The 27,150-nt window shown below is 32.9% G+C and overlaps 1 protein-coding gene across 1 annotated transcript; it reads left to right on the top strand.

Annotated features, from left to right (window-relative positions):
* The first annotated feature begins 6,827 nt into the window (after window positions 1–6,827).
* LOC133205856 (linear primary-alkylsulfatase-like) lies at window positions 6,828–16,755 on the top strand. Its single transcript, XM_061341741.1, has 4 exons — window positions 6,828–7,027; window positions 13,790–13,996; window positions 14,980–15,232; window positions 15,461–16,755. Exons 1-4 carry the CDS (start codon window positions 6,848–6,850, stop codon window positions 16,567–16,569), a joined length of 1,749 nt encoding a protein of 582 aa, XP_061197725.1. The 5' UTR covers window positions 6,828–6,847; the 3' UTR covers window positions 16,570–16,755.
* The last annotated feature ends 10,395 nt before the right edge of the window (window positions 16,756–27,150 follow it).

Raw genomic sequence — 27,150 nt, 5'->3', positions numbered from 1 at the left:
TCTATATTTCATGATACGATGGGATGGAAAATATTCATTCAGAATGTTTAATTTAAAGTTAATAAATAAACCTTATTTCGTATTTTTATTCTTGGTCAAAGTTATAATAGTGATTCTGATAAATGCTAAGTTAAAAAAAAACCTTTATATTCAATGAGGAAAAAAAGAGAAAAAAATAAATATTAGGATTATGAAATCGCACTTTGATGACTTTAATAATTTATAGATGGATTAAACAATTTGTAACCTTACAGACTCTCTATAAACTTTTGAAAATGTTTTTCGGACATTAAAAAATTATATTGTTTAAAGTTATAAATATTGAGTTATCTATATTTCATTTTCAACATCGGGAGCCAATTACACCCAGGAAAGATGTTCAAAGACAACAAAGTGTATTGATGAAGAGAAATTACATACTCTTGCTTACTTAACATTGGAAAAAACTTGCATATCATGTGTTCAATTAATTTATATTTGGCCTGATAAAATGTAATGAATGGTTGAATGAAATACAAATTGAGTAATACACTAGAGATTTAAATTTATTTTATTATAGATCTAAGGCAGATTACTCTGACTGCATAAAAATACCATGGAATTGGAACTCTTAAGTATACAGTGTAAATAGGATCATTAAGCAAAACATCATTTAAACAGATAAATTTGAGTATCAGTTGAATTTAAGTTATCCGTTGAAACAACCTTTACCTGTTCGTCTTTGGGTCTCACATTTGGTCATCGAGGTATGATAATAAATAAGTAAGCACTAAGAATATCTTATATAATATGCCCTCACCCGACCTTAGATATGTAGGTAACAGAATATTTCATTGTTCCTAAAAACAAGAAAAGAAGAGAAACGTTTCCTCTTAAAATAACAGGTGTTGAAATGTGATTTCTAGCTTATATTCATGATGTTATATCTTATAATATTCAATTACAATGATTTCTTCTATTTACTACAGGTTTGACAGGTTAAGAAGATTTTGGACTTCAGATATTTTCAATAACCATGAATTTTAGGAAAGGAGAGCAATTTGAGTCGGGTGATTTTTTAAGCGGTCAGATGTTTTTCGTTGTAGCCTAATCATTTTTTTTGTAATTCATTTTTGATACGGATAAAGTATTTTCCGTAATTTTTTTTTTTAGAGAGAGAGTTTACATAAACACGTATTCCTCCAATGCTCCCAGGTTTTTCTGGTTTTTATCCTTATAAGCAATATACTTATTTGTGTAATACATATTCTCGATGGATGATATCAACACGTAAAGAGAATTTTGCCACTACATAAAATATTTCAATTTTAGAACAATGATATATTTAATTTTGTCTGATTTTTCAAATGATCCAAGTATGAATTCCTTCTTTGAAAATACAACATCAGCATGCATCTATGCCAAATGATTTTTTTTCTTTTTACTATAGATTTTATTGCACGTTTGGAAGATTTAGGATCTAGGAAGGGAGAAAAATTCGAGTCGGTTGATTTTTTTCTTTCTTTCAAATAGGTCTCGGTTTGAGGAATGGGACAAACATTCAAAAACAGTCTTCCATTGTACATGAAGCCTAATCACGAATCTTTGTTTTCTAACATGCTCGTGAAATACAATGATTTTTTTCTATTTACTATAGATTTTACTGCACGTACAGAAGATTCTTTTAATATCTATGTATTTGCATTATGTTAAATTTGTTCCCAATTTAAGCCAACTCTAACCCAAGATCCATAACTTGAAAAAAGATAGGAATTCACACAACTTGTAATTGTAAATTTATGGTTCTATTGTAGCTCTGAGGAAAATTTTCAAAAAAAATTCCTATATACATGAAGCATAATGTAAATCTTTGATTCCCTATTGTGGCCCTATCCTACTCCACCTTACCGGGAACCATGATTTGAACAATTAAAAATGTGCATTATACAAGGAAGCTCTCATGTATGTTTCATTTTTTTCTGTTCCAGTGATTCTTGAGAAGAGGGTTTTTAAAAGACTTTCTCCTAAATATTTCAATGTAAAAAAGATCTCCTTTTGTTGTCCCACCCCATCCTCAGGGGATGAACAATTTAGAAACTACGCTATCTCAAGAAGCTTTCACATAAGATTCATATTTTCTGGTCAAGTGGTTCTTGAGAAGAAGATTTTTAATTTTTTTCCTACATACATGTATTTCAATGTACAATTTTGTTCCCTATTGTGACCCCACCTACCCCCAGGGTCCATGATATGAAAAATTTAGACTTTACACTACCTCAGGAAGCTTTCATATAAGATTCTTTTTTTCTGGTCTAGTGGTTCTTGAGAAGATTTTTAAAGATTTTTCCTTATATATTTTTCAAAGTAAAATTTTGATCCTCTATTGTGGCCCAACCGTACCCCAAGGGACCATGATTCAAACAATATAGAATCACTTCCCCTGTAAGCTTTCACCTAAGATTCATCTTTTCTGGTCCAGTGGTTCTTGAGAAGATTTTAAACATTTTTTTCTATAAATACGTATATTTCAATGTACAACGTTGTTCCTATTGTGGCCCCACTCTAACCCAAGGAGCCATGATTTGGACAATTTAGAACTTACACTACCTCATCTTCATCTATCTGTCCCAGTGGTTCTTGAGATGATTTTTTTAATGACCCCACCCTATTTTTGCCTTTTCTAAATTTGAAGGGGACTTGGTCCTTCATTTGAACAATTTAGAATTCCTTTTACTTGAGGATTTATATGCTTTGTGGCAGCTTTGGTTAAAAGTGGTTCTTGAGCAGAAGTCAAAATGTGAAAATCTTACAGACTGACGGATAGACAGACAGACGGACAAACGGACGCTGGACAACGGGTGATCAGAACAGCTCACTCGAGCTTTCAGCTCATGTGAGTTTAAAAACGACAAAAAATTCTAACCATAACTACTACGATGTATCTATTGACAGTTGTCAAACCTAGGAGTGAACTCCTCTGTAAAACAGAAGTCGGATAATATTAGTTACATAGTTTTGTAGTGACAGGGTACGGGATGATACCTGGTTAGTAAATTTCATACCTGGCGAGGCGAAGCCGAGCCAGGTATGAAATTTACTAACCAGGTATCATCCCGTACCCTGTCACTAAAAAACTATGTAACGAATTTACCCCACCGATAAAATATTTATGCATTGTCTGTGGTTTGTAGAATTGTTTTCCTCACTCTATATATGGCTCTAAATTCGCTCTTGAGTACATCTGGGAGGGCAAATAAAGAATTCTGTAGACACGTTTTTTTCTTAGATTTCTTTATGTGTATCTGAAGTTTTGACTCTAAATAGGACAAAAAAATGTTTGAATAGATAATCAAGTCAAAAATAAATATTTTATTAATGTTTGAAATATGTGTCACGTAACACATGACAGGCATATAACGTAACATGACAGACGTATGATAAAACTTGACATGATTAAATTACATTTCTGATGCTTAGCAATACAAATAATCTGTAAAAAATAAAATTAAACAATTCCTTAAACAATGCAAAAAAATTTTCACTCTTACGTAGAAGAAAAAAGATTTTTAAGCTACTTTTGATGCACAAACTGATGATCGTAACACTGACAGACTCCTTTACTTAGCCAGCCAAATAAATCATAAACTTTCATTATCTTATCAAAAAGATAATGTTGCCGTAAGAAATGGACATTATTCAAATTTTGATTCCTTATAGATTTTAAATTTGAATTTTTAAAAAATAAATCTCTGCCATACGCTTTGTAACATACAAAATTTCCACCATGTCTGTCATGTTACCGTAACGATATTTCTTGAGCAATACTTGTTTGAAATGAGTCAATAAAATTTATCATTCAAAGCTTATCTTTTATTCTTGGAAATTATAATACACAAGACATTATTATTTATGAAAATACTAATGAAATTTAAAAAAATAAATTATTTCATATAGATCAAACCTTTATCGTAACATGTACGGATGCACGTAACCCTGACAGACTCGTTTTTAAAACTGCAAGAAAACAACTACAAAATTGTATTGTTTAAGTTATAAAGACAAATTTTGCCTTATGATACACTAATATTCTTAAATAAAAATACTTTTTCGTTTAATTCACTGAACGTATAAATCTGAATGCACCCGTTTGTTTCACGTAACATGGACAGACATTCGTTTTGTCTGTCACCGTTACGATAGTATTCAGGCAATGTCTGTCAATCGGTGCGTTATGTAAGAAATGTCAAATTTTAAGTGTTTATGTAGTGATGAAGAGCGTGTAAGTTCATATTTAAAAAAAAATCCAAAATACACCTACCAGCTGACAATATTTGATGATATGTGTTTAAAATCTAGGATAAAGACAACTTATATTTTCATGAACGTAACATACTTTGTGTAACGTAACACTTGACAGACAAACGTTCGTGGCTTCTCGGGCTCTCTCTGTAGCTCTTTTTATCGAAATGTAAACACATTTGCATAGAACACTGGAGAAAAATTAAATATTCATAACCTTTAAGTCAAATGTATAAGAAGAAGCATCTCCGAGCTCCATTCTTAAAATAGAACGTAACGCCCACTTGCCATGACAGACACAGGAAGCATCCCACAGATTTGTTAATTTCTAAGCACACGTGCTTTTCTGTTGAATCTGCGATCACTTAATTGATAAACAGGTAAATTTTCTATCAGTAGACAAGAAAGATAAAATAGTTTGCATAAACAATGGCCCATTTTATAACAATGTACCCGGTGTATTGAGTCTGACAGACGTTACGTTCAAAATATGAGAAGAAATAAATTCCTATTTTTCTTTTATTTTAGACATAATGTGCATTAAAATACCTTTGTATGTTAATTTTATCCTTCCTAAACAGTGTAGTGAATGAAGATATTCTGTGTACAAGGTATTATCGCCGTATATTTGACTTTTATTTTGACATGGTTGAAAATGCCCCCCAACACATGCGTAATTCCAGTGGAATTATCAAATTCATTTCAAGAAAAAAAAGTAGGTTGATGAAAAAATCTGCTTATTTTATCTTTTTTATATATTTGCAATATACTTTTCAATATAAAACATTTCTTATTTCAATTTTTTAAATAATTTACTTTATATTCCTCTTGTTACATTCATAGGTCAAGATGTACTCAAGAGCGAATTTAGAGCCATATGTTTCATCACTCATACAATGCCTATTATGACGTCACGTTGTGTGACGTAATGTTGTTTTGAGATTGTTTTGTGCTGTTATAACGTACTGAAAGTTTTGAAGACTTTCAGTAAAGGAAAAAAAGGTTCCATCTTCTTTACTTACATTAGTTTACTGTAACATTGTCAACAGACACTCGGCAAATCGCGTGAACTCGAGTTGTTCTAACGTTACAAAAGAACGATAACTCCGTATCGACCATGTATTGATTTTCAAGCGACTAGGTATAAGTAATACACCCCCTTCACGTGAGAGACTTCAACCAATCGTAAGCCAGGATTTCATCAAAAAATTAACAGAGGTGGGGTAAACAAACATATTAAAGCTCAGAACTAAATTTGAAAGTCTATCGTTGTAATTTACTTATTACACAAGTCCAATTAAACCCTCAAAAGTACGCTGATGCAGTGATATAAATAGATCCACCCTACGATATCATGTTTGATTAGGTCACTGGAGCTCGTGGCCTTCTTTATAGCCTGATTATTCTTTTTTATCGCTGTTGACTGTGTACCTGGGCTTGTGTAAGATATAAGTAAATAACCTGTCGCTTTATACATCACACTTCATCCTTTATCTGATAATTTTTTTTTTATTTCAACACTTAATTCTAACAGTGTAATGTTAAATTTAATCAGCATTACTTAACAATTTTCAGCTTTATTCCGCACATTTCTAATTAAAGGTAGCTAAACTGGACATTAAGAAAGGGAAAGTGTATACATGATTTCTTTTACTTTGAAATGTTACAAATATTTAAACGTTTACCAACAGTTATTAAAAATCTGAGAAAAAAAATATCTCTGTATGTTTATGAATTTAAGCTACAGAGATGATGTGTCATGCTGATTTTGTAATTTATTTACATGTATCATTGCTTTCATTAAGATATATTTTATCTTGTGTCATATTTCTTCATAGTAAATTTTGATCCAGCCATTATTAAGGATTTTTAACAATTTAATTTCTCAAATCGAAATTAAATACGATAAAAGTATTTCCGCCTCACTTCCCTCGCTTATGCGGGTATTGTGATGCATGCAGTAATAAAAACGGATAAAGTGTAGCTCGAACAATATCCTGCAACCGTTTGATTAACAATACAATAAAAATTTCTACGGTCATTTGAACATTTGAGAGGGAATCTACATAACCTTAGAACCGCGAACGAATAAATATATTCTTATTTATTACACTACCCTTCCAAGGAACAAGATTTGCATTTTGGAATGCGACCCACTTTCCGACCTACGTAATTTAGAAGCGTTATCGTGTTATGTGTAAACATTGAGAGGATGCCGGACTTTGTCGCTTTAAGCCAATATAAATGGGTAAGTTTACATTTATTTAATTAAAATTAATTTTTTGATTATACAGTATTTGCTTGATAGTAATTAAAGCTTATTTATCACCTTTTAATAACGATTCGACCGTACATGTGGACTAGACGAGTAAACGTTTTAAATTAGAAGATTGGTTATTTTTTTATAATTATTTTGTATCTTTGTCTGTATTAATTAATTTTACTTACAGTTTTAACCAAATAACATTATTTTCGCAAATGCATTCATTTTATGTAAAAGTCATTGATAATTTCAGCACGGAAACAAACCACATCAACTGGAACATTAAATGTTGCGGATTAATTTGAAATGGAAGGACCCCAAATTGCATTTTTTGTGCTTCTGTTAGCATTGACTGGTTACCTAGGTAACCGATTATGGACAGCCATCAATGGTCCATCGTACAAAGAGAGGATTCAACGGTTGGCTTCCGTAGATCACCAACTACATAACCATACTGTCGAGTTTGCTCGACCAGAGGTCATCCAGGTATGCAGTATAGTAAATGGTCGTAAAAATTTTATAACCCAACCCTGGAACATGTTGACCTTATTTTAATGAATATAATATAACTCTTGTTGAAATCATGGAAATACAAGTTAGAGTTTATAGAACACGCTTTAGCTTAGTGAACGTTCATTTCGGATGCATGGAGTTATTAGACAATACAATAAGAGTATCCACAGTAAATTTCCTGAGGAACTGTCTATCTACTGACTGGAATACTGTGGTTTTTGATACCCCTGACATTAATCAAATTTACTCCAGTTTTACCAATAGAATTGAAAAAATAAAATACATGTTTATTTCCTAGAAAGTTGTGATAAATATATTTCCAAGAAAGTGTAAAAAAAAAAAAAAAAAAAAAAAAAAAAAAAAAAAAAAAAAAAAAAACAGAGAGATAAGCCATTTATGAGCAAAACATGTATATATTATATGAGACATAGAAATCGGATACACTATAAAAACAAAAGAACAGGAAATACTCTTCATTAAATTGAAATTAGAAACTGCATCTCACATGAACAGTATTTTTACCATCTACAGTTAAACTTTGGAATGAACAAGGTCTAGCACAATATCCATCAGTGGCGGCATTTCAGTCTGAAAGAAACCCTATTGTTCATTTTAACATCCAGATTGTATGGAAGAAAACGATTGTCATACAAAAATATCTTTTGAATATCTATACAGGTATTAGTATTTTTTAAAAATACTTTTAGGTTGAATTGAAGAAAAATAAATGTTTGGAACATATCAAATAAATCAAAAGGATTGAAAACAATTTCTTACAACTTACTAATAGACTGTTTCACTATAACTGCGATGCTTCTCATTTGCAGGGCAAAATGATCTAGTTCAGTGACGTAACAACAATTGTTCAATAAATGTCATTTAATTATCTACCTACAAAAACTTCGCCAAATATTATTAATCTGCCCTGCAAAGGAGCTGTTCCGCAGTTGAAGTGAAAGGGCTAATTTCTTTCCTTAAATTTCACAAAATGTCATGCAAAATAATTCATAGAAATATGAAGTTTACAAGTGATACAAAATCTGTAGGATAACATATATACCAATTTGTAATCTATAGATTTCATCAATTAATATGGTGGCATATTTCTGCCCCTTGTGTGCAAGTTATTTTTCTGTCAAATATGTCGACATGCAAGATAAATATGTTGACATGCAAGATAGTTATGCCAACATGCAACATAACTATGTTGACATGCAAGAAAATTGCAATCAAATAAGAATTATAAAAAATCTTTAAGATATCTATGGTGGCATATTTCTGCCCCTTGTGTGCAAGTTATTTTTCTATCAAATATGTTGACATGCAAGATAAATATGTTGACATGCAAGATAGTTATGTCAACATGCAACATAACTATGTTGACATGCAAGAAAATTGCAATCAAATAAAAATCATAAACAATCTTCAAAAATCTTAAATATCGCCCACATGTGACATCCAACATGCTAGATGCTACTTATTTATGTCAACATGCATATTATTTATGTTAACATGCGAGATAAATTTGTTGATATGCAACTTATTTATGTCAACATGCAACTTCGTTATGTTGACATGCAAGATAAATATGTTGATATGCAACTTATGTATGTCGACCTGCAACTTATTTATGTCAACATGCAACTTATTTATGTCGACATGCAACTTGGTTATGTTGACATGCAATATAAATATGTTGACATGCAACATTAATGTCAACATGCAACTTATTTATGTTTACATGCATTTTTCAGATACAGTTCTGCTATGACCTTAACCTTAGACATTGAAACATAGTTCAAGGTCACTGCACACCCTTTAAAGGAGACCTCAGACGAACAGATGAACGGACGGACACACTAATTACTATAGGTCGCCCGCAGAGAGGGGCCATAAAAACGTTTTATATAATCTACGGTCACGTTTCTGAATCGCCAGGACATTTTATCTAAGGAAATTCAATTTATACTTTGTTGTCCATATTATAGAAAATAATTAAAACTGCAAAATCTGCTTGAATAAATTTTCGATTATTAAAATCAACTTCAATTTTACCGACAAAAAAAAAAAACAGAACGTGCCTCAATGCACGTGTCTTGGGTAGTAACGAATCTGCACGCTCGCACAAATGTTCAAATTGTGTATCACATAATTTCTTTTGCATTTAAATTCAATCATTTAATTCAAAATCTTATCATTTTGAAAATCGATCATATCTAAAAAAAAAAAAAAAAAAAAAAAAAAAAAAAAAAAAAAGAAAAGAAAAGAAAAGAAAAGAAAAAAAGTACGTATCCAAAATGCAATCACAAATCGATCATATTCACTGTAAACTTTTTAGCCATTCCTGGGTCTTCAGACATTTTCATTGATTTGTGATTTCACTTTTGGATATTTACTTTTTTAAAATTATATATATATCCGCTACTCAACATAACTAAGTTGCATGTCAACATAACTAAGTTGCATGTTGACATAAACAAATTGCATGTTGACATAACTAAGTTGCATGTTGACATAAATAAGTTGCATGTTGACATAAATAAGTAAGATGTTAACATACCTAAGTTGCATGTTGACATAAATAACTTGCATGCCAACATATTTATTTCGCATGTCAACATAAATAACTTGCATGTCGACATAAATAAGTAGCATCTAGCATATTGGATGTCACATGTGGGCAATATTTGAAGATTTTTTATCATTCTTATTTGATTGCAATTTTCCTGCATGTCAACATAATTATGTTGCATGTTGACATAACTATCTTGCATGTCAACATATTTATCTTGCATGACAACATATTTGACAGAAAAATAACTTGCACACATGGGGCAGAAATATACCACCATAGATATCTCTTCCAATATGCTAGATGCTACTTATTTATGTCGACATGCAATTTATTTATGTTGACATGCGAAATAAATATGTTGGCATGCAAGTTATTTATGTCAACATGCAACTTAGATATGTTAACATGCTACTTATATATGTCAACATGCAAGTTATTTATGTCAACATGCAACTTAGTTATGTCAACATGCAACTTAGTTATGTTGACATGCGAGATAAATATGTTGACATGCAACTTAGTTATGTTGAGTAACAGATATACTATATAATTTTAAAAAAAGTAAATATCCAAAAATGAAATCACAAATCGATGTAAATGTCTTAAGATACAGGAATGGCGAAAAAGTTTACAGTGAATATGATCGATTTGTGATTTTATTTTGGATATATACTTTTTTAAATATGATCGATTTTCAAAATGATAAGATTTTGAATTAAATGATCAAATCTAAATGCAAAAGAAATTATGTGATACACAATTTGAACATTTGTCTGAGCGTGCAGATTCAGTACTACCCAAGACACGTGCAATGAGGCACGGTTCTGTTTGTTTGTTTGTTTGTTTTTTTTTGTCGGTAAAATTGAAATTGATTTTAATGATCGAAAATCAATTCAAGCAAATGTTGCAGTTTAAATGATTTTCTATAATATGAGGTGGACAACAAAGTATAAATTGAATTTCCTTAGATAAAATGTCCTGGCGATTTAAAAACGTGACCGTAGATTATAAAACGTTTTTAGGGCCCCTCTCTGCGGGCGACCTATAGTAATTAATGTGTTCGTCCGTCCATCTGATCGTCCGAGGTCTCTTTTAAAGGGTGTGCAGTGACCTTGAACTATGTTTCAAGGTCTATGTTAAGGTCATAGCAGAACTGTATCTGAAAAATGCATGTAAACATAAATAAGTTGCATGTCGACATAAATATGTTGCATGTCAACATATTTATCTCGCATGTCAACATAACCAAGATGCATATCGACATAAATAAGTTGCATGTCGACATAAATAAGTTGCATGTAGACATAAATAAGTTGCATATCAACATATTTATCTCGCATGTTAACATAAATAAAATGCATGTTGACATAAATAAGTAGCATTTAGCATGTTGGATGTCACATGTGGGCAATATTTGAGATTTTTTTTAATAATTTTTATTTGATTACAATTTTCTTACATGTCAACATAGTTATGTTGCATGTTGACATTACTATCTTGCATGTCAACATATTTATCTTGCATGTCGACATATTTGATAGAAAAATAACTTGCACACAAGGGGCAGAAATATGCCACCATAAATTAATTTATGGACAGCAGCAAAAAAAAATGTTTTGAATCTGTAAAGGCAAATTTACATCACCTGATAACAGATTCCTATCAATAGTGACCAATTCATCGAGCTTAAGCAGGCGATTCAAATATTTTTTTTCCTAGCATTATGATAATTTCTACAAGCAAAATTATACTTCTTAATAGGTAATTATTTTTTCTATAGATGAACTTTCAAATTTAATTTTAAAAATATATTAACACACTTTGGGGGGGGGGGGGGATACCATTTTATCTTTATTGTGCATTTGTTTCGTTTGGTTCTGGTCTTTTGTGCATTTTTTTTTTTATTGATTTTTAGTGGTTTTTTATACCCGACTTTTTTCTAAAGAAAGTTCAGGTATATTGTTGCATTCGGGCTCCGTCCGGCTCACAGCTGTCTTCCTCAAACTACTCTTACATTTTAAGCAGTAGCCAAATCATCTTTTGGGTGGTGCCTTGAAATGTGCAAAAGATTTGAAATTTTCATTTTCACCCTAGAACAAAATGGGGATAAAACAGAATTCTGGTCCCCTGAACGCCTCTTACAATTTTTTCGCAGTAGCCCATTCATATGTTGGAATATGATTAAGAGTGTCCTGTTGTTGTGCAATAAGGTTTCGGAATTTCGATTTTCACCCTGGAGGAGGGGGGATTAGGGGTCAAAAAAACGATGTTTTTCTACAAAAACCAAGGGCACGTTTTAGAACTTACATTTAAGGTGGTATGGGATACCAAACGAAACTTCTCCTACATATTTATGTACCCAAATTAGAAGGATTTGAAATACCCCCACCTTTCAGTATATTAAAGTGTAATTTCAATAATTTTTTTATTATTTTAATGAGAAATACAAAAACGATTTTTTTTCTTGCATAATTCTTTTTTCATAAGCTTAATATTATAGGCAGGCGTTTGCTAATATAAAGTGTTTGTAAAAACAAAAATGACAAGAAATATGTCTTAGTATTTTTTTTAATTTTCAACAAAAAATAAGCGTAAAAAACTGGGAAAACTTTATTTCTTGAAAACAGACGGATAACATTTCATGAAAGTCTACAATAAGAATGTATCTTAATATGTTAGCAAAGTGAAATAAACAAATTGAAAATATATATATAAATGGAAAATATAAAATGCATTTAAAATTTTTTGAATTAAAAGATCCGAGCGGAAGAGTTATCCTTCTTTATTTTCCAAGGGTTGAAAAAACTTGGGTGCTATTTAAGAAACCATTAAAAAAATCGCACTTTGTAGTTTTCAACTTTGAGCGGTTTTGAAAACAATGCATGGACAATCGCTTTCCAGGACGTGTCTTGTTCAGAGCAATTGCATTCATCTGAACGTTTTGGGACTATATACAACAGCTAGCTGATTTGTGACCAAACAGTTACTTCTTGAATTAAATAACAAAAAAGTCCAGCTCTGGTTAACGTGATAATTGATTGGTGATAATTCAGCACAATGTGAAGTAATAATGTAATTTTGCAAATATATATTTTTTATTTTACATTATTTTGAAAATGGTTTTAATCTTTTTAGAAAGCATTAAGGAAGATTATCTTATGCAAGCAACTCTTTAAAGAAATATATGTAATTAATTTTGCAAGATTTTGCAATCAACTTAAGTTTTTGGTCTTAGTCCTAAGATCTTTTGTAAAACGGGCCCCTGGTTCCCTGAACTCATCTTACATTTTTTGCAGAAGGCAACTAATCTTTCGGATTATAATTGGTGATGTCCTATACACTGTAGATATACAATAAAGTTTCGGATTTCTCATTTTCACCCTAGGCCAAGTTGGGGTCAAACGTATTTTTCCCTCAAAAACCTGGTTCCCTGAACTCCTCTTACATTTTTCGCTGTAACCCATTCATGTTTTTTAATATGATTTGGAGTGTCTGTAGATATGCAATAAGGTTTTAGAATTTCAGTTTCACACTGGGGGCGATTGGGGGTCAAAAAGTGTCGTTTGTCTACAAAAACTGGCTTTCTGAACTCCTTTTACATTTTACGCAGTAGCCCTTTCATATGTTAATGAATGACTTTTAAATACATGTATGATTGGGAGTGTCCTGTAGATGTGGAAGAAGGTTTCGGAATTTAGATTTTCACTTTAGGGGACGATTTTTTTTTTTTTGGGGGGGGGATGTTTTTCCAATAAACTCTGGTTCCCTGAACTCCTCTTACGTTTTTCTGTAGTAGCCGAATCGTCTTTTGGAGGATGATTGATGGCATCCTGTGGATGTGCAATAAGGTTTCAGAATTTTGATTCTCACGTACCGTGATGGCCAAATGTGGGTCAAAACTGATGTCTTCTTTTTCTCCCATTTTTTGTTACAAAAACCTGCAGGCATGCTTATGAAATTTCCTAAGATGCGTCTTAAGACGTGTCTTAGGATATTTCTTAGGACATATCTTAGGACTATCTATTTTTTTTTTCAAATCTAGTTTGGGAATTAGAATACTATTTAAGAAAATTAGTAGTGTGTATTTTTTTAATAAGTAATACTATAAAATATATATATCAACCTTTGTTTAAAAAGATTCTTAATGGTTTAATTTGTAGGTAACAGATGGCGTATATATGGCAATTGGATACGCACTAGCCAATTCTATAATGATAGAGGGAAAAAAGGAAATTGTGATTGTGGATGTTACTGAAAGTTACGAAACTGGATTAGAGATCATGACCGCCTTTCGAAACATAACGAAGAAACCTGTAGCAGCAATCATTTACACGCACAACCATGCAGATCACACGTATGGCGCAAAGGTAAAACTTTTGTCTGCAACCGTAGACCATAAAAAAATTCTTTGAAATCCATTTCGTGGTTTTAGATTCATGTTAAGCCAAAGCGTTGTGTCTTAAGGACATACGCAACGTAGTTTGAACTTTATTGTCTTTTTCCCTGGAATTGAAGAGTTCCAATACTTCAAGGAACTGTTTGCTATATTGTAATGCTTATATATATATATATTGCTGTACACTTCCCCTAAAACAAGTTTGGATATTAAACAAAACATTTAAAATATATGTTTAGTAATTTTTGTATATTTTTCTTTGAGTTATACAAGCATTTTCATCAATTAATATCTTTTCAAAACCCCTGGTACTGCATACTGATTTTTTGTCTACAAACATCTGATGGCACTATAATCTTAAATTAAGAATATCTTGAAAAATTATCAGTAGGTAAGGTACGTTGCCTATGTCCTTAGAGAAACATTACTTGGCATCTAAAAGGAATATTTATTTTCAAATAAGATATTTTTAACAGTGTGGTGAAAATGCAGTTTTTTCAGCATAAATTAAAAGCTTTCAGAAAAAAATGTGATTTAGGAGAGAGAGAGAGAGAGAGAGAGAGAGAGAGAGAGAGAGAGAGAGAGAGCAAGGTTAATTAAAAGACCTTTTTTGAAACTACCACTTGAAACAGAGCTTTTTAATTAATAAATGGGGCTTCTTTTATTGTTAACACTGTAACTTAAGTTGGTTTTACTTGATATTAATTAATAAATAGAAACAGAAAATTCAAGCCAAATATGATAGGTACTGCATTAATATTAATATTGCTACCGCTGACTTCATTCAAACATTAACATTGAGTAACAACGTTTATAAGCAGTTACACTAGAATCCCCATATAATGATTAACTTATGAAAGAGATGATTTCTCTCAAACCTCATACATGAATTTTACGGCTTCCCTTGCAAACCATTTTATTTTGCATGATTAAATAAGGATCTCTTAATTTTAGGCATTCATCGAAAAAGAATCGAGCCCTCCTGATATATGGGCACATGAAAGCATCAATAAAGAATTTCAACGAACGTTCACAACAAATACCGCCGGGTATCGACGGGCAATGCGACAGTTTGGAGTTTTCTTGCCAGACGCAGTGAATTCTGGGATTGGAAAAATGTTGAAATACGGAGATGGAAAAGCTACGCTGGGTCTTGTTTTCCCGAATAAATTTGTACACAAGAGAGTAACTGATCTTACACTAGCAGGTGAGGGCTGGTTTCTGTATACAGAGCTTGATTCTTTGACTAAAAACTATATTTTAGTCTTGAGCTTACTATTGTCATAAAATGGTGCCAAGTTCTTCTGTCATATATTTCATAATTCGAATTTTATATTTTATACATCATTTAAGTATAAGATTTTTGATTTATGATCCGATGATTCTACATATAAGAACTAAGAAGTCAAATTCTAACATTTGCATTATTTTTCAGGTATTGAAATGTCAATTGTTCACATTCCGGGTGAAACGAATGATCAAATTGGTGTTTGGTTACCAAAACAGGATACATTTCTCTGCGCAGATGATGTGTACAAGGCATTCCCAAATTTATACGCCATTCGAGGAACACCTGACCGAAATCTTCTTCAGTGGGTGGAGTCTTTAGATATTATTATAGAATACAACCCTCAATTCCTTGTCCCTAGTCATACGCGCCCTCTGGTGGGAAAGTCAAACATACAGGAAGTTCTGACAGTGTATCGTGACGCAATTCAGTATATTCACGATCAAACATTACGCTACATTAATTTGGGAATGGACCCTACAGATATAGCAAATAAAGTGACATTACCAAAAAACCTGAAAGAGCATCCATATTTACAAGAATTTTACGGTACTACCGAATGGTCAGTCAGAACAGTATTTACCTCGTACTTAGGCTGGTTTAGTGGTGATGCAGTGGACTTATCGCCGCTGTCAAAAACAGAAAAGGCAGATAGAATGATTAAATTAGTCGGTGTAAGTAAACTCTTGGAACAGGCACGTGAAGCACTGCGGACAAAAGATTTTCAATGGGCATTAGAACTATCTACTTACGTCCTGATTATGAATCCTGGGCATAGAGAGGCAACAGAGATAAAGCTAGACTCTCTGACGTCACTCGGTTCTCGGCAAAAGAGTGCTAATGGACGGAATTATTATTTAACAAGTGCATTTGAAGAAGCGAGTGTAATTGATACTTCAATTGGTCTTCAAAAAAGTAGGGAAAATGGTGTGAAACTATTACCTATAGATTTATTATTTAAGGCACTTCAGATACGTTTTAAGCCTGAAGACTGTGGTCAAGTGACGTCAAGTGTATATTTCTCTTTCAAGGATTCAAATACTCATATTTCACTAACAATAAGAAATGGAATCGCGATCGTCAAAAATGGCGCATGCTTACAGTGCGATGTTGTCGTTACGACCACCGAAAAGGTTTTTAAAGACATGATCGGAAGTAGAATAAGATCAATAACTGCGTATGGTTCCGGAGAAATAGAAATTCAGGGGGGCGCCATGAACTTCAGAAATATTATGTCTTGTTTTGAAAGAAACTGATTCCAGAAGGCTTGTCGAACAGTTCAACTTTCTACGTGCAAAAAAATCATGGTACCTATTTATGAAAAGGTCTTCAAAAGTAGGTTGGGTGTCAATAAAGTAAGACTAAAGGATCGAAATAAAAAATAAAACCTTTTTCATTGACGTACAGTTTTCATAACACAATAAATAAGCATCGATCCGCTAGAGTGCTTTTTGCCCTAAATTCTTCACGATACGATTTCTAAATGAAGATTTTCCGAATCATTAAAACACGTTTGTCATGCACTATTTATTGGAATAAACTATGAACATTTCATTTTTTATCCATAAAATAAAAAAAAAATCATCCACATCATCCAAAGAAAAAACAGCATTTAACAGGAATTTAAAATTCCTACAGGATATTTTTCTCCCTTAGGAGCAAGCAAAAATTTCAAAAGGGACGAAATTTCTCACTGAAAAAGAAATTTTATAGGAGTTTAGAAAATCCTTAGGGAAACATCTTACCTAAGGTATTTTTTTTTTCTTTCTCCTATAGGAAATAACATTCCTACAGGAGATTAAATTCTCCCATAGTAAATAAAATTCCTGCAGGAGTTCTAAATATCCTGCAGGAAATGATCGAATCCCATAGGATTTTGATAATATCCCTCGGGAATTTTAATTTTCCTACAGGAACTTTATTGTTCCCGTGGGAATTTTCTTTTTAAAGGTTATTATCTCACCTGACAGGTGAGATTCATTTGTAACAAATGTAATTTTGAACTCTGTAAGTGATGGCCACCTCATGGTATATGTGGATTTTATGTAAAATAAGACTTTGGCGGGTGCCGATTTGCCACTTTGGAAAAGGCAGATTTATCCAGCACTGTGTTGATTCTTGACAACGTCATGAAGAACGCTAAATGCAAGCTAAAGCTTGAAGTTTCCTACCGTGAAATCCGGAGATATTCTTATATTTTGGAGTTTGCAAGAAACAGTTTCTCGATTGTGCAAAATATCATGTTGTAAATTTTGAATTTATTAGGGGGAGGTAAATGCAAAATTTATTATCATGTTGTAAATTTTGCATTTACCTCCCCCTAGTAAATTCAAAATTTACAACATGATAAAAACATCAGGATTTGAAGAATATAACTCCAACCACCCTTGAAGCCTGAGTTTTTTTTTCTAGAGTGAAATTAGAAGATTATTTTTATTTTTTTAATTTGCAACATACAGTTTCTCGATTGTGTGCAGGTTTTGAAGGATTTAACTCCAAGATTCTGTGAATATTCTGTGAATCAAACGAGAAGTAATGAACGGTGAATTGATGGAATTCAAAATTGGTGCCATGGATTCCTTTACATTTCCTTTGAGATATTCAGTTCATCGTGTATTATTCATGGACATTTTAGTAGGATTATCTTGTGACATACATGTAATTATAATTTACATTACTAATTTCCTACATTGCTCATATTTGATTGTTTCATTTATCAAAACTTTTTTTCAGTGCTGTTTAATTATCTGCATCGCCCTTTGTTTTCATATCAATGTTACCTGCAGCTGTCCAAGAAGTAGAATCTATTAACGCCTACAGGTAACTTATTGGACGGAGTTCAAGGCAATAAGACATATACTTGTCCAAGTTTAACAAAAGATGACGTCACAAAAATGTTTCAAGTTTTCTTAACTTAAACCATTTTGATCCTATAGACAATTAACTCAGTCACAATTCTGAATGATACAGGTAACACATAAGTTTGAAGCAAAAAAAAAAAAAGAAACAAACAAACAAACAAACAAAAAAACAAAAACAAAAAAATCCCTAAGATTAAAATATCTGAGGTTTTAGTAAAACGAATCTTATCAATTTGCGTACAACTAATTTAGTAAAGTACATTGTACAGGTTTCAGTCGCAGTACTATACATGTATTTGCAGATGTGCCTTTCTTGCCTGAAACAAGGGGCAGATTTCTTATTATATGTACATTATCTTTCACCATCCTCTAGAATTCTGGAATTTATACTTATCCCTCAAATGCTTAGCTGTATTTTTGTGAAATTTGCATAAGGTAACTCCGGATGTACTCAAATGATCCCCCTTTGAACGACGTACAAAATGTAGGTACAACGATTATTTGAATGAAGCTAATATTAATGCAAAGGCTCAGTGACGAGATGACGAGAGTTTATCTAGCATCACAAATATTGTTCAAGATACAAATTAACTTATATTAAACCCTTCATAACACGTACAAATCTTTGTGAAAAAAAAATCAATTCTGTTTGAGATTTAATGTTAATGCATTTCAAATTTGACAAATAGTATATTGTCAGTAAAGGTAACCAAAATGATTTTTTTAAATAAAAATATATTTTACGATACATTCAGTGAGAAATGTTATTTTCAACAATAATAAAGATCTTCAAACAAGTCAAAAATAAAATAGAGGTTTACATCTATTGTGATTCGTTGAAATGTATTGCTCTCTCTCTGTCTCTCTCTCTCTGACTTCAATGTCCAATTTTGCCTCATATCAACCAAATTGAAAGAAAGATATACGTGTATGTGCACACATTAAAATAATTTGTTCTAGAATAAACGTGACAATACTCACATGATCTCCCTTTAAACGACGTTTAAGCATAATGTCGCAGTTGAGTCTTGGCATCTCAAGATCTTTTACTTGTCTTAAGTTTGTGTCTGATATATTAAAATATCTTAATAATTAAAAAAATGTTTAAGCATGAATAATGTGAACAAGTGACATTGCACGCTTTTTGTTATGATGATCCCCAATTTTCATTAATTTACCTTAATCCTATACCTCGAAAATAAACCTTAAAAATTTATTTAAAAACAAAACTGGGGAATTGGGGTTTAGGGGCGAAGATCTTTTTCGATCTTGTAACGGCAAAACTATCGTCGCAAGCCTCGGGTTTTGTGTCCATTGCATTTTGAAATAGAATGGACACAAAACCCGTGGCTTGCGACGATGCGGCAATGCATCGCAATATATGTAATATTCAAGCAGAAATATAGTGGCAGTTACCATTGAAAATTATTTTTCTACTTAAGGACATACTTAATTTAAGATTATAATGCCATCATATGTTCATAGACAAAATATCAGCATATATTACCAGGGGTTTTAAAAAGATATCAATTAATGAAAATTCTTTTATAATTCAAACAAAAATATACAAAAATTACTAAATATATATTCTAGATGTTTTGTTTATCTAAACCTGTTTTAGAAGAAGTGTACAACAGCATATACAGACATGAAAAATGTAGCACACAGTTCCTTTAAGTATTGGAACTCTTCAACTCCAGGGAAAAAGACAATAAAGTTCATACTACATTGCGTATGTCCTTAACATTATGGAGTCGGTAAGAGCTCGTACGCTTTCGATTAATAGCGGTGAACGGTTACTGGTCACTTGATGTCTGGAGTTCACCTCACAAAACAGTTACTTTTCAATGACTTCAACAATGACTTTGTATTCAAATCTTCACAACAGAAAGAAATCGGGAACATTTTTGTGTGTATTTTGTTAGCTCACCTGAGCTGAAAGCTCAAGTGAGCTTTTCTGATCACCTGTTGTCCGGCGTCCGTCCGTCCGTCTGTCTGTCTGTCTGTCTGTCCGTCCGTCTGTAAACTTTTCACATTTTCAACTTCTTCTCAAGAACCATTGAGCCAATTTTAACCAAAGTTGGTACAGAGCATCCTTTGGTGAAGGGGAATTTAAATTGTTAGAATGAAGGGCCAACCCCCCTTACAAGGGGAGATAATCAAGGAAAGATAAAAATTGGGTGGGGTCATTAAAAAATCTTCTTCTCAAGAACCACAGGGTCAGAAAAGCTGAAACTTATGTGGAAGCATCCTTGGGTAGTGTAGATTCTAAATTGTTCAAATCATACCCCTGGGGGTAGGGCGGGGCCACAATAGGGAATCAAAGTTTTACATTGAAATATATAGGCAAAATCTTTGAAAATCTTCTTTTCAAGAACCACTGGGCCAGAAAAGCTGAAACTTATGTGGAAGCATCCTTGGGTAGTGTAGATTCTAAATTGTTCAAATCATAGCCCCTGGGTGTAGGGCGGGGCCACAATAAGGAATCAAAGGTTTACATTGAAATATATAGACAAAATCTTTGAAAATCTTCTTTTCAAGAACCACTGAGCCAGAAAAGTTGAAACTTATGTGGAAGCATCCTTGGGTAGTGTAGATTCTAAATTGTTCAAATCATAGCCCCTGGGTGTAGGGCGGGGCCACAATAGGGAATCAAAGTTTTACATTGAAATATATAGGCAAAATCTTTGAAAATCTTCTTTTCAAGAACCACTGAGCCAGAAAAGTTGAAACTTATGTGGAAGCATCCTTGGGTAGTGTAGATTCTAAATTGTTCAAATCATGGCTTCTGGGTGTAGGGCGGGGCCACAATAGGGAATCAAAGTTTTACATTGAAATACATGGGCAAAATCTTTGAAAATCTTCTTCTCAAGAACCACTGAGCCAGAAAAGCTGAAACTTATGTGGAAGCATCCTTGGGTAGTGTAGATTCTAAATTCTTCAATTCATGCCCCCCGGGGGTAGGGCGTGGCTGCAATAAATATTACAAAGGGGAGGTCTTGTGAAGAACAGCAGGGCCAAAGTAGCTCAGGTGAGCGTTGTGGACCATGGGCCTCTTGTTTTTAACTGCTCTGATCATGTTTCATCTTTTTTCTTTCACACCTTTACAATTGCTATGTCCTAATTTCTCCAAAAATGCGTTGTCAATTTAAAAGATTTAATGCAAGGGTTTGGTGACGAGAGTTCATCTTGCATAAAATACTGTTCAAGATGCAAAAGTTTTTTCAATAATAATAAAATCAGAAGAAAAAAATCGGAAGTTTATAACATTATACATAATTTTCATGAATTTCACTCAATCCGATACCTCGAAAATAAATTTTAAAAATTTATTCAAAGCAAAAGAGGGAAAGTTGGGGTTAGGGACGAGGATCTTTTTTTTGATCTTGTAACGGCAATGCATTGCAAAATATGTAATATTCAAGCAAAAATGTAATGGCAGTTACCATTGAAAAATTATTTATCTACTTAATTCTAAGGGGTAAGAGTTCGCCCGCTTTCGATTGATAGCGGTGAACGGTTACTGGCCAAGTGATGTCTAGAGTTCACAAAACAGTTTTCAACAATGACCTTGTATTCAAATCTTCACAACAGATAGAGATGGAAACTTTTTTTAATTGATCTAAGCATGTGCAATTTTTTTTTCATACCTTTGCAATTGCTATATCTCAAACCTAACAAAATCCATTGTGAATTAAAGATTGCAAAGAATAAGTATAGTAATGTTTTTAAGTCGAAAACTGTCCATTAGGTCTGAATTTAAACGGTCCGAGGCACGTTAGCGCCGATGAGAGTCTAATATCTGACATAATGTGACATAATGTTAAGAGCCGGTACATAAGGTTTGCCTTATAAGTCTCAAAACTTAAGTTTTGCAAGCTGCACGGCTCTCATGTAAACACGCTAAGGCAAACCTTATAAGATTATAAACAACATTACATAATTTATGTTTTAGTCCAAAACAATACATTCAATTTTCAGAATGGAAGACGACGCTACTAGTGATATTATATAATTACTTAAAACATTAGTATGACGTCATCCTTTGTTCTTTTAATACTTTCTATTCCTTGAAAGGCCCAAGACAGTCAAATAAGTTACCTGTAACCGTCCAATAAGTTTAAAAAAATCTGTCCATTATTAAAAATAACGGACAGTATTTAATAACTTATTGGACGACTGCAGGTAAGTTAATGGATTAAGAAAACACAACAATACACAATTAAATATTTGAAGTAATGAATCCAACATGTTTCACAATGTAATGAAATATATATTCCAAGTCACAGAAACAAAAATTGAAAATGATGAAATGTACATTCCAAATCACATGAATGTCAAAACTTAAATTTGAAGGAAATATCTCCGAATTCTATGTAACTTGCACCAACAACACACGCGGGGATATCATTTCTCCTTTTTTAATGCCTTACCGACAAGGATCAATTGCTACTTCTTTCTCACTAGAACTCCGAATAATTTTGCTCACTTTCTGCAGGAGCACAGTTTCTTCTGCTATAGGAATGCAAGGGTATTTGGTCATTAGTCTTTGCCCGATTCGTTTCTGACTTCAGCGATGAAAAAAAAATAATTTTGTTGATTTCTTTATCACCCAACATCCTTAAGCATGAAAACGTCAACGTTGGGTACTGCACAACATTCTCCCTGACATTTAAGGAACACAGTCACTGTCCATTTACATTTCTCTGTTTTCTGCGAAAAACCTTTTCTAAATCATATAAATATTGTTGGTTCAATTGCCAAAATCTTTCTACGTTCCCTTTGTTTTTCTGCATCCTTGAATAGCCTTGGCCAAAAGTTGAGACATATTTGAAAAAAAAAAACATCCACTTTGAGTTCAAAGTTCATTATCTTAACAATCCTAACCTCAAAATCCAGTATAAGTAGATTGATCATCATATCTCAATTTGATTTGCATCAGAAATATGCTTTCTCCCTCGGAAGAAGACGTGCTTTCAACATTGACAATCACAAGAATCTCATGGCATTGTGGTTAAATATTCTTAATTCGTTTATTTAGATTAGCACTTACCTGTAACTGTCCACTAAGTTAACAATTACAATGAATGTAAGTTTCTTTTGATTGTAAGCAACCTTTACTTGAGACAGTCCAATAAGTAGACAATGCTTACTTAATACAATGGACGAGAAACAATTCTAAGAGAGTACATTATGAACACAACAGAGTAAATGTTTTAAGTAGGTTATAGGCCTCAAACTGTCCATTCTGTGAGAAGGAAGAACTATTGTCGGGCCTAACGGCCTTCCAACAATTCTTTCTTCTCACAGAATGGACAGTTTCGGCCTATCACCTTTACATACATTGACTCAATTTGTCTTATCTCACTGTCAGGCAACTTGTCCTTTGTAAAGAAAAAATCGCAGAATTCGTCACGATTTTCCCTTGTCCGTATACTTGTTCTGTTTCCACCTTGACTTGATAAAGCAATAAAGTTACCCTGGGGAGCTGGACCCTTGCGCCAATCACCTTGAATAATTTATATTGCTATTTTCAAAATTCTCACAGTCTATACAATAGCCTCAACTTTTTCTACGTATAGTGCAATATGTGTCTGAAAAATTGCAAACCTGTTGGACAGTATGCCATACACGTTTTCTACTATATGTCTCGCTCTTGAAAATCTGTAGTTAAAGATTTGCTTGGGTTCATCAAGTTGTCGTGATGGATAGGGGTTAAGTAAATAGGGTTTGAGGGGAAAAGCCTTATCACCAACAATAAGATAGGGTACAGCATTCCGACGTCCTGGCAGTGGCTTTGATGGTGGTACACACATTGTAGAGTTTTCTAGGCGTTCATGAAGTAAGCATCTTGCAAAATTACCCCCGTTACTTATTCTTTCATTGCAGCCAATGTCTATGTAAATAAACTTATAATCTGCATCAACAACAGCCTTATCACTATACTATAAAACCTTATATAATTATAAAAGCAGATCCGCTCCCCACAGGATTTCTAATGGTAATGTGCTTTCCATCAATAGCCCCGATGCAATTCGGAAAGTTCCATTTGCTTTCAAAATCCTCGACAGTACGTTCCCATTTTTCTGATGTTGATGGAATCTAAAAAAAAATTACCAAAAAATGACAAAGTTTATTTTGTAGGATATCAGCAATTCCTCCAAAAAATGATGAAGAGGATGACAAAAATGATGACAAAGAAAGGCCCCGACTACAAAAGAGAAGAAACGAAAGCTGCCCGAGGAAGTCATGGAGATGGCTGTTTCTGCTTTGTCAAGCATTCAAGAGGGGAAAACAGAAGTTGAGGATGAGGACTCTATATTTGCAAAACTTATGGCGAATTAGCTCAGGAAAATAAAAAACCACAGAACAAAATCTTTGTTAAAAATAAAAAAATCAACAGTTAATTTCTGATACAAAATTCAGCAGTGTTACTTCTTCAAATTAAGCTTCTTTGAATTTTTTGAATTCCTCTACAGATACAAATACAATGAATCCATTGACTCATATGACTTCATTAATGGCCATAGAATTTGATCAATAAAAATCACTGTACTTGAATTGAACTAGTCCTATGTAAGAGTTGTGTTTATTCTGGCAGAAGGGAGGTATAGAAATGCTGTTCAACAAGAACATCAGTTGTTGAATAGCTGTGAAATCCTTAATTCCTCATATTATATATACTTTCAACATTTATACATACAACTTTTACACCTATATATTTACATTTCCAAATATTTTTCCTTTAAATTCTTTGCAAATAAGAAAAAGTTCATGTTCTCATGAACTACTGTGGGATGAATAAGAAAATTTCCATTGTGATGTGATTGAAGTCAAAAAATAGTGCAAACTGGGGTTTTTTTTCAAAAATGATCGTTGAATGACAAAAATATGTGGCAAGTCATCAGAAAAATAATGTAAATATAAAATATGAATTTAATTTTTGAGAATTCATGAGGTACATGAACTACAACGCTTCACGTCAGCATATTTATCATGAAGCGCTAACGCGCTTCATGAAATATGCCGGCGTGAAGCGTCGTAGTTCATGTCCTCATGAATTTTTAAAAATTAAATTCATCTCTTAAATAGAAAAAACTTACTTTCAAATACTTTTCTTTTAAAACATTATAAATTGCTATAGTTGTTTCTGTAATTATAGTAGACAAAGTCTTCTTAGGGATTCTGTACAAGTACTCGAGAGATTGATGTGTCGCCTGGAATATAATATCATGAGATTTATCATTTCATTTCTTCAGAATTGACATTAATTATACTTATTATACCTCTACTGATTTTTCCCTATATAATCATTAGATCGTTATATGTGACTAATTCCCTAGAAATCGTTATGAGTGGACTAATCCCCGTGCGTTAGTCAAGTGAGCTAATCCCTGCTTCGGTTTTCCGTAATCCTCTCGATTTTACTTTTACATTGGTATGATATGTGAATGGACAAATTCCCGTGTGTTAGTTCAGTAAGCTACTCCCTGATTTGAAATCACGCTATCTGTATCCTCTAAATTTTACGTTTGTATCGGTATAATAAAGCAGTTCTTTTCGCCTCGGGAAATAGTCCTGGCCTTGGGGAACTGGAATCTTGCCAACTCCCTCAATGATATACTTTAACTGTATACTGTAGAGAAAAACTAACAAATATAGCACATTAAAAGTATCCTGGTACGTTGTTTAATAATATTGGTAAAATTAAAAAAAAATAAATTCTGCACTGATTGATTTGCAGATGGGGCACTTCATAAAGGCACTGGGATCTTTCAAGCTGGTTTACTGCAATAGTACATTGTGTGCACCATGCAGGGTTCTCCTTTGTATCCAGGGGCGCGTCCAATCGCGTCTATTTAACATTTTCCCTTTTTTAAGGAGCACAAATGCAGTTGCAAGTAAAACTACTGGTACTGCACTAGTAGCATACGTAGGTCTTCCATTTTGAAAACTGAATGTAGTGTTATGGACTAAAACTCGTGGAATTTGTGGTAATGTTGTTTCAATCTTGTAAGGTTTGCCTTAGTGTGTGTACATGAGAGCCGTGCGGCTTGCAAAACCTAAGTTTTAAGGCTTATAAGGCAAGCCTTACCGTGTGTACCGACACTTAGGCTTATTACTTAACACATTTCACCAATGTCGAGCTCTCCACAATTGTTAACTTATTGGACACGTCCAGGTAAACTGGTCTCGTTCTGCTTTGGAGACTTTACCTCGCACTGTTCATTAAGTTAGGCCAAAGAAAAAGGAGTTTTTGAATTTACCACTGTAGTTTTTCATTAGTAGGAAACATAAGACTCAGTCGCCGTTTTATATCGATAAATATGAACAATAACTTTGTTTAGTCTTATTTATATTCGCTTTGCGACATTTTTATATTATATTAGGCATGCGTTAATATTAGTTCTATTAAATCCTTGACAATTTATACATTTTAGAACATTATGGAAAAGGACGTAAATTTTAAATCAAAGACTTCTTCAGATTCTGGTATTCTTGACAATGTCATGAAGAACACCAAAATGCAAGCTAAAGCTTGAAGTTTTCTACCTTGAAATCCGGAGATATTCTTATGCATGTGTCAGAGTTTGCAAGAAACAATTTCTTGATTGTGCAAAACATCAAGATTTCAAAGATTTTACACCAACCACTCTTGAAGCTTGAATTTTTTCTAGAGTGAAATTAGGAGATTGTTTCTATTTTCTTTTTAATTTGCAATTAGCAGTTTCTCGATTGTGTGTGGGTTTTGAAAGATTTTTTTCGAGTCACTCCTTAAAAGCAACGACAGACACTCGCTCATATAACGTGGGACTGGAAGAACACATGGTCAAGTCTAATGAAAATACAGGTTTACATCACAGAATTAGTCGAAATTTGGTTACTAAACGGATTGGTTAAGGGAAGAAAAAATGGATGTTCAACTAAGTAAAAAAAAAAACCAAGGATGTTGGTAAGGAAACACATGCATCTGAT

The sequence above is a fragment of the Saccostrea echinata genome, unplaced genomic scaffold, assembly GCF_033153115.1.
Source record: "Saccostrea echinata isolate AGI-Se365-2 ecotype Australia unplaced genomic scaffold, CSIRO_AGI_Sech_v1 ptg000054l, whole genome shotgun sequence".
NCBI classification, from domain to species: Eukaryota; Metazoa; Mollusca; class Bivalvia; order Ostreida; family Ostreidae; genus Saccostrea; species Saccostrea echinata.
This window is presented reverse-complemented; position numbering and strand designations above follow the sequence as displayed.

Bases quoted from the DNA above. Each gene is read 5' to 3' on its own strand.
- LOC133205856 (XM_061341741.1), top strand. From the start codon at position 6,848: ATGGAAGGACCCCAAATTGCATTTTTTGTGCTTCTGTTAGCATTGACT. The intron at 7,028-13,789 runs GTATGCAGTATA...TTTAATTTGTAG, and splicing joins CTCGACCAGAGGTCATCCAG to GTAACAGATGGCGTATATAT. The intron at 13,997-14,979 runs GTAAAACTTTTG...TCTTAATTTTAG, and splicing joins ATCACACGTATGGCGCAAAG to GCATTCATCGAAAAAGAATC.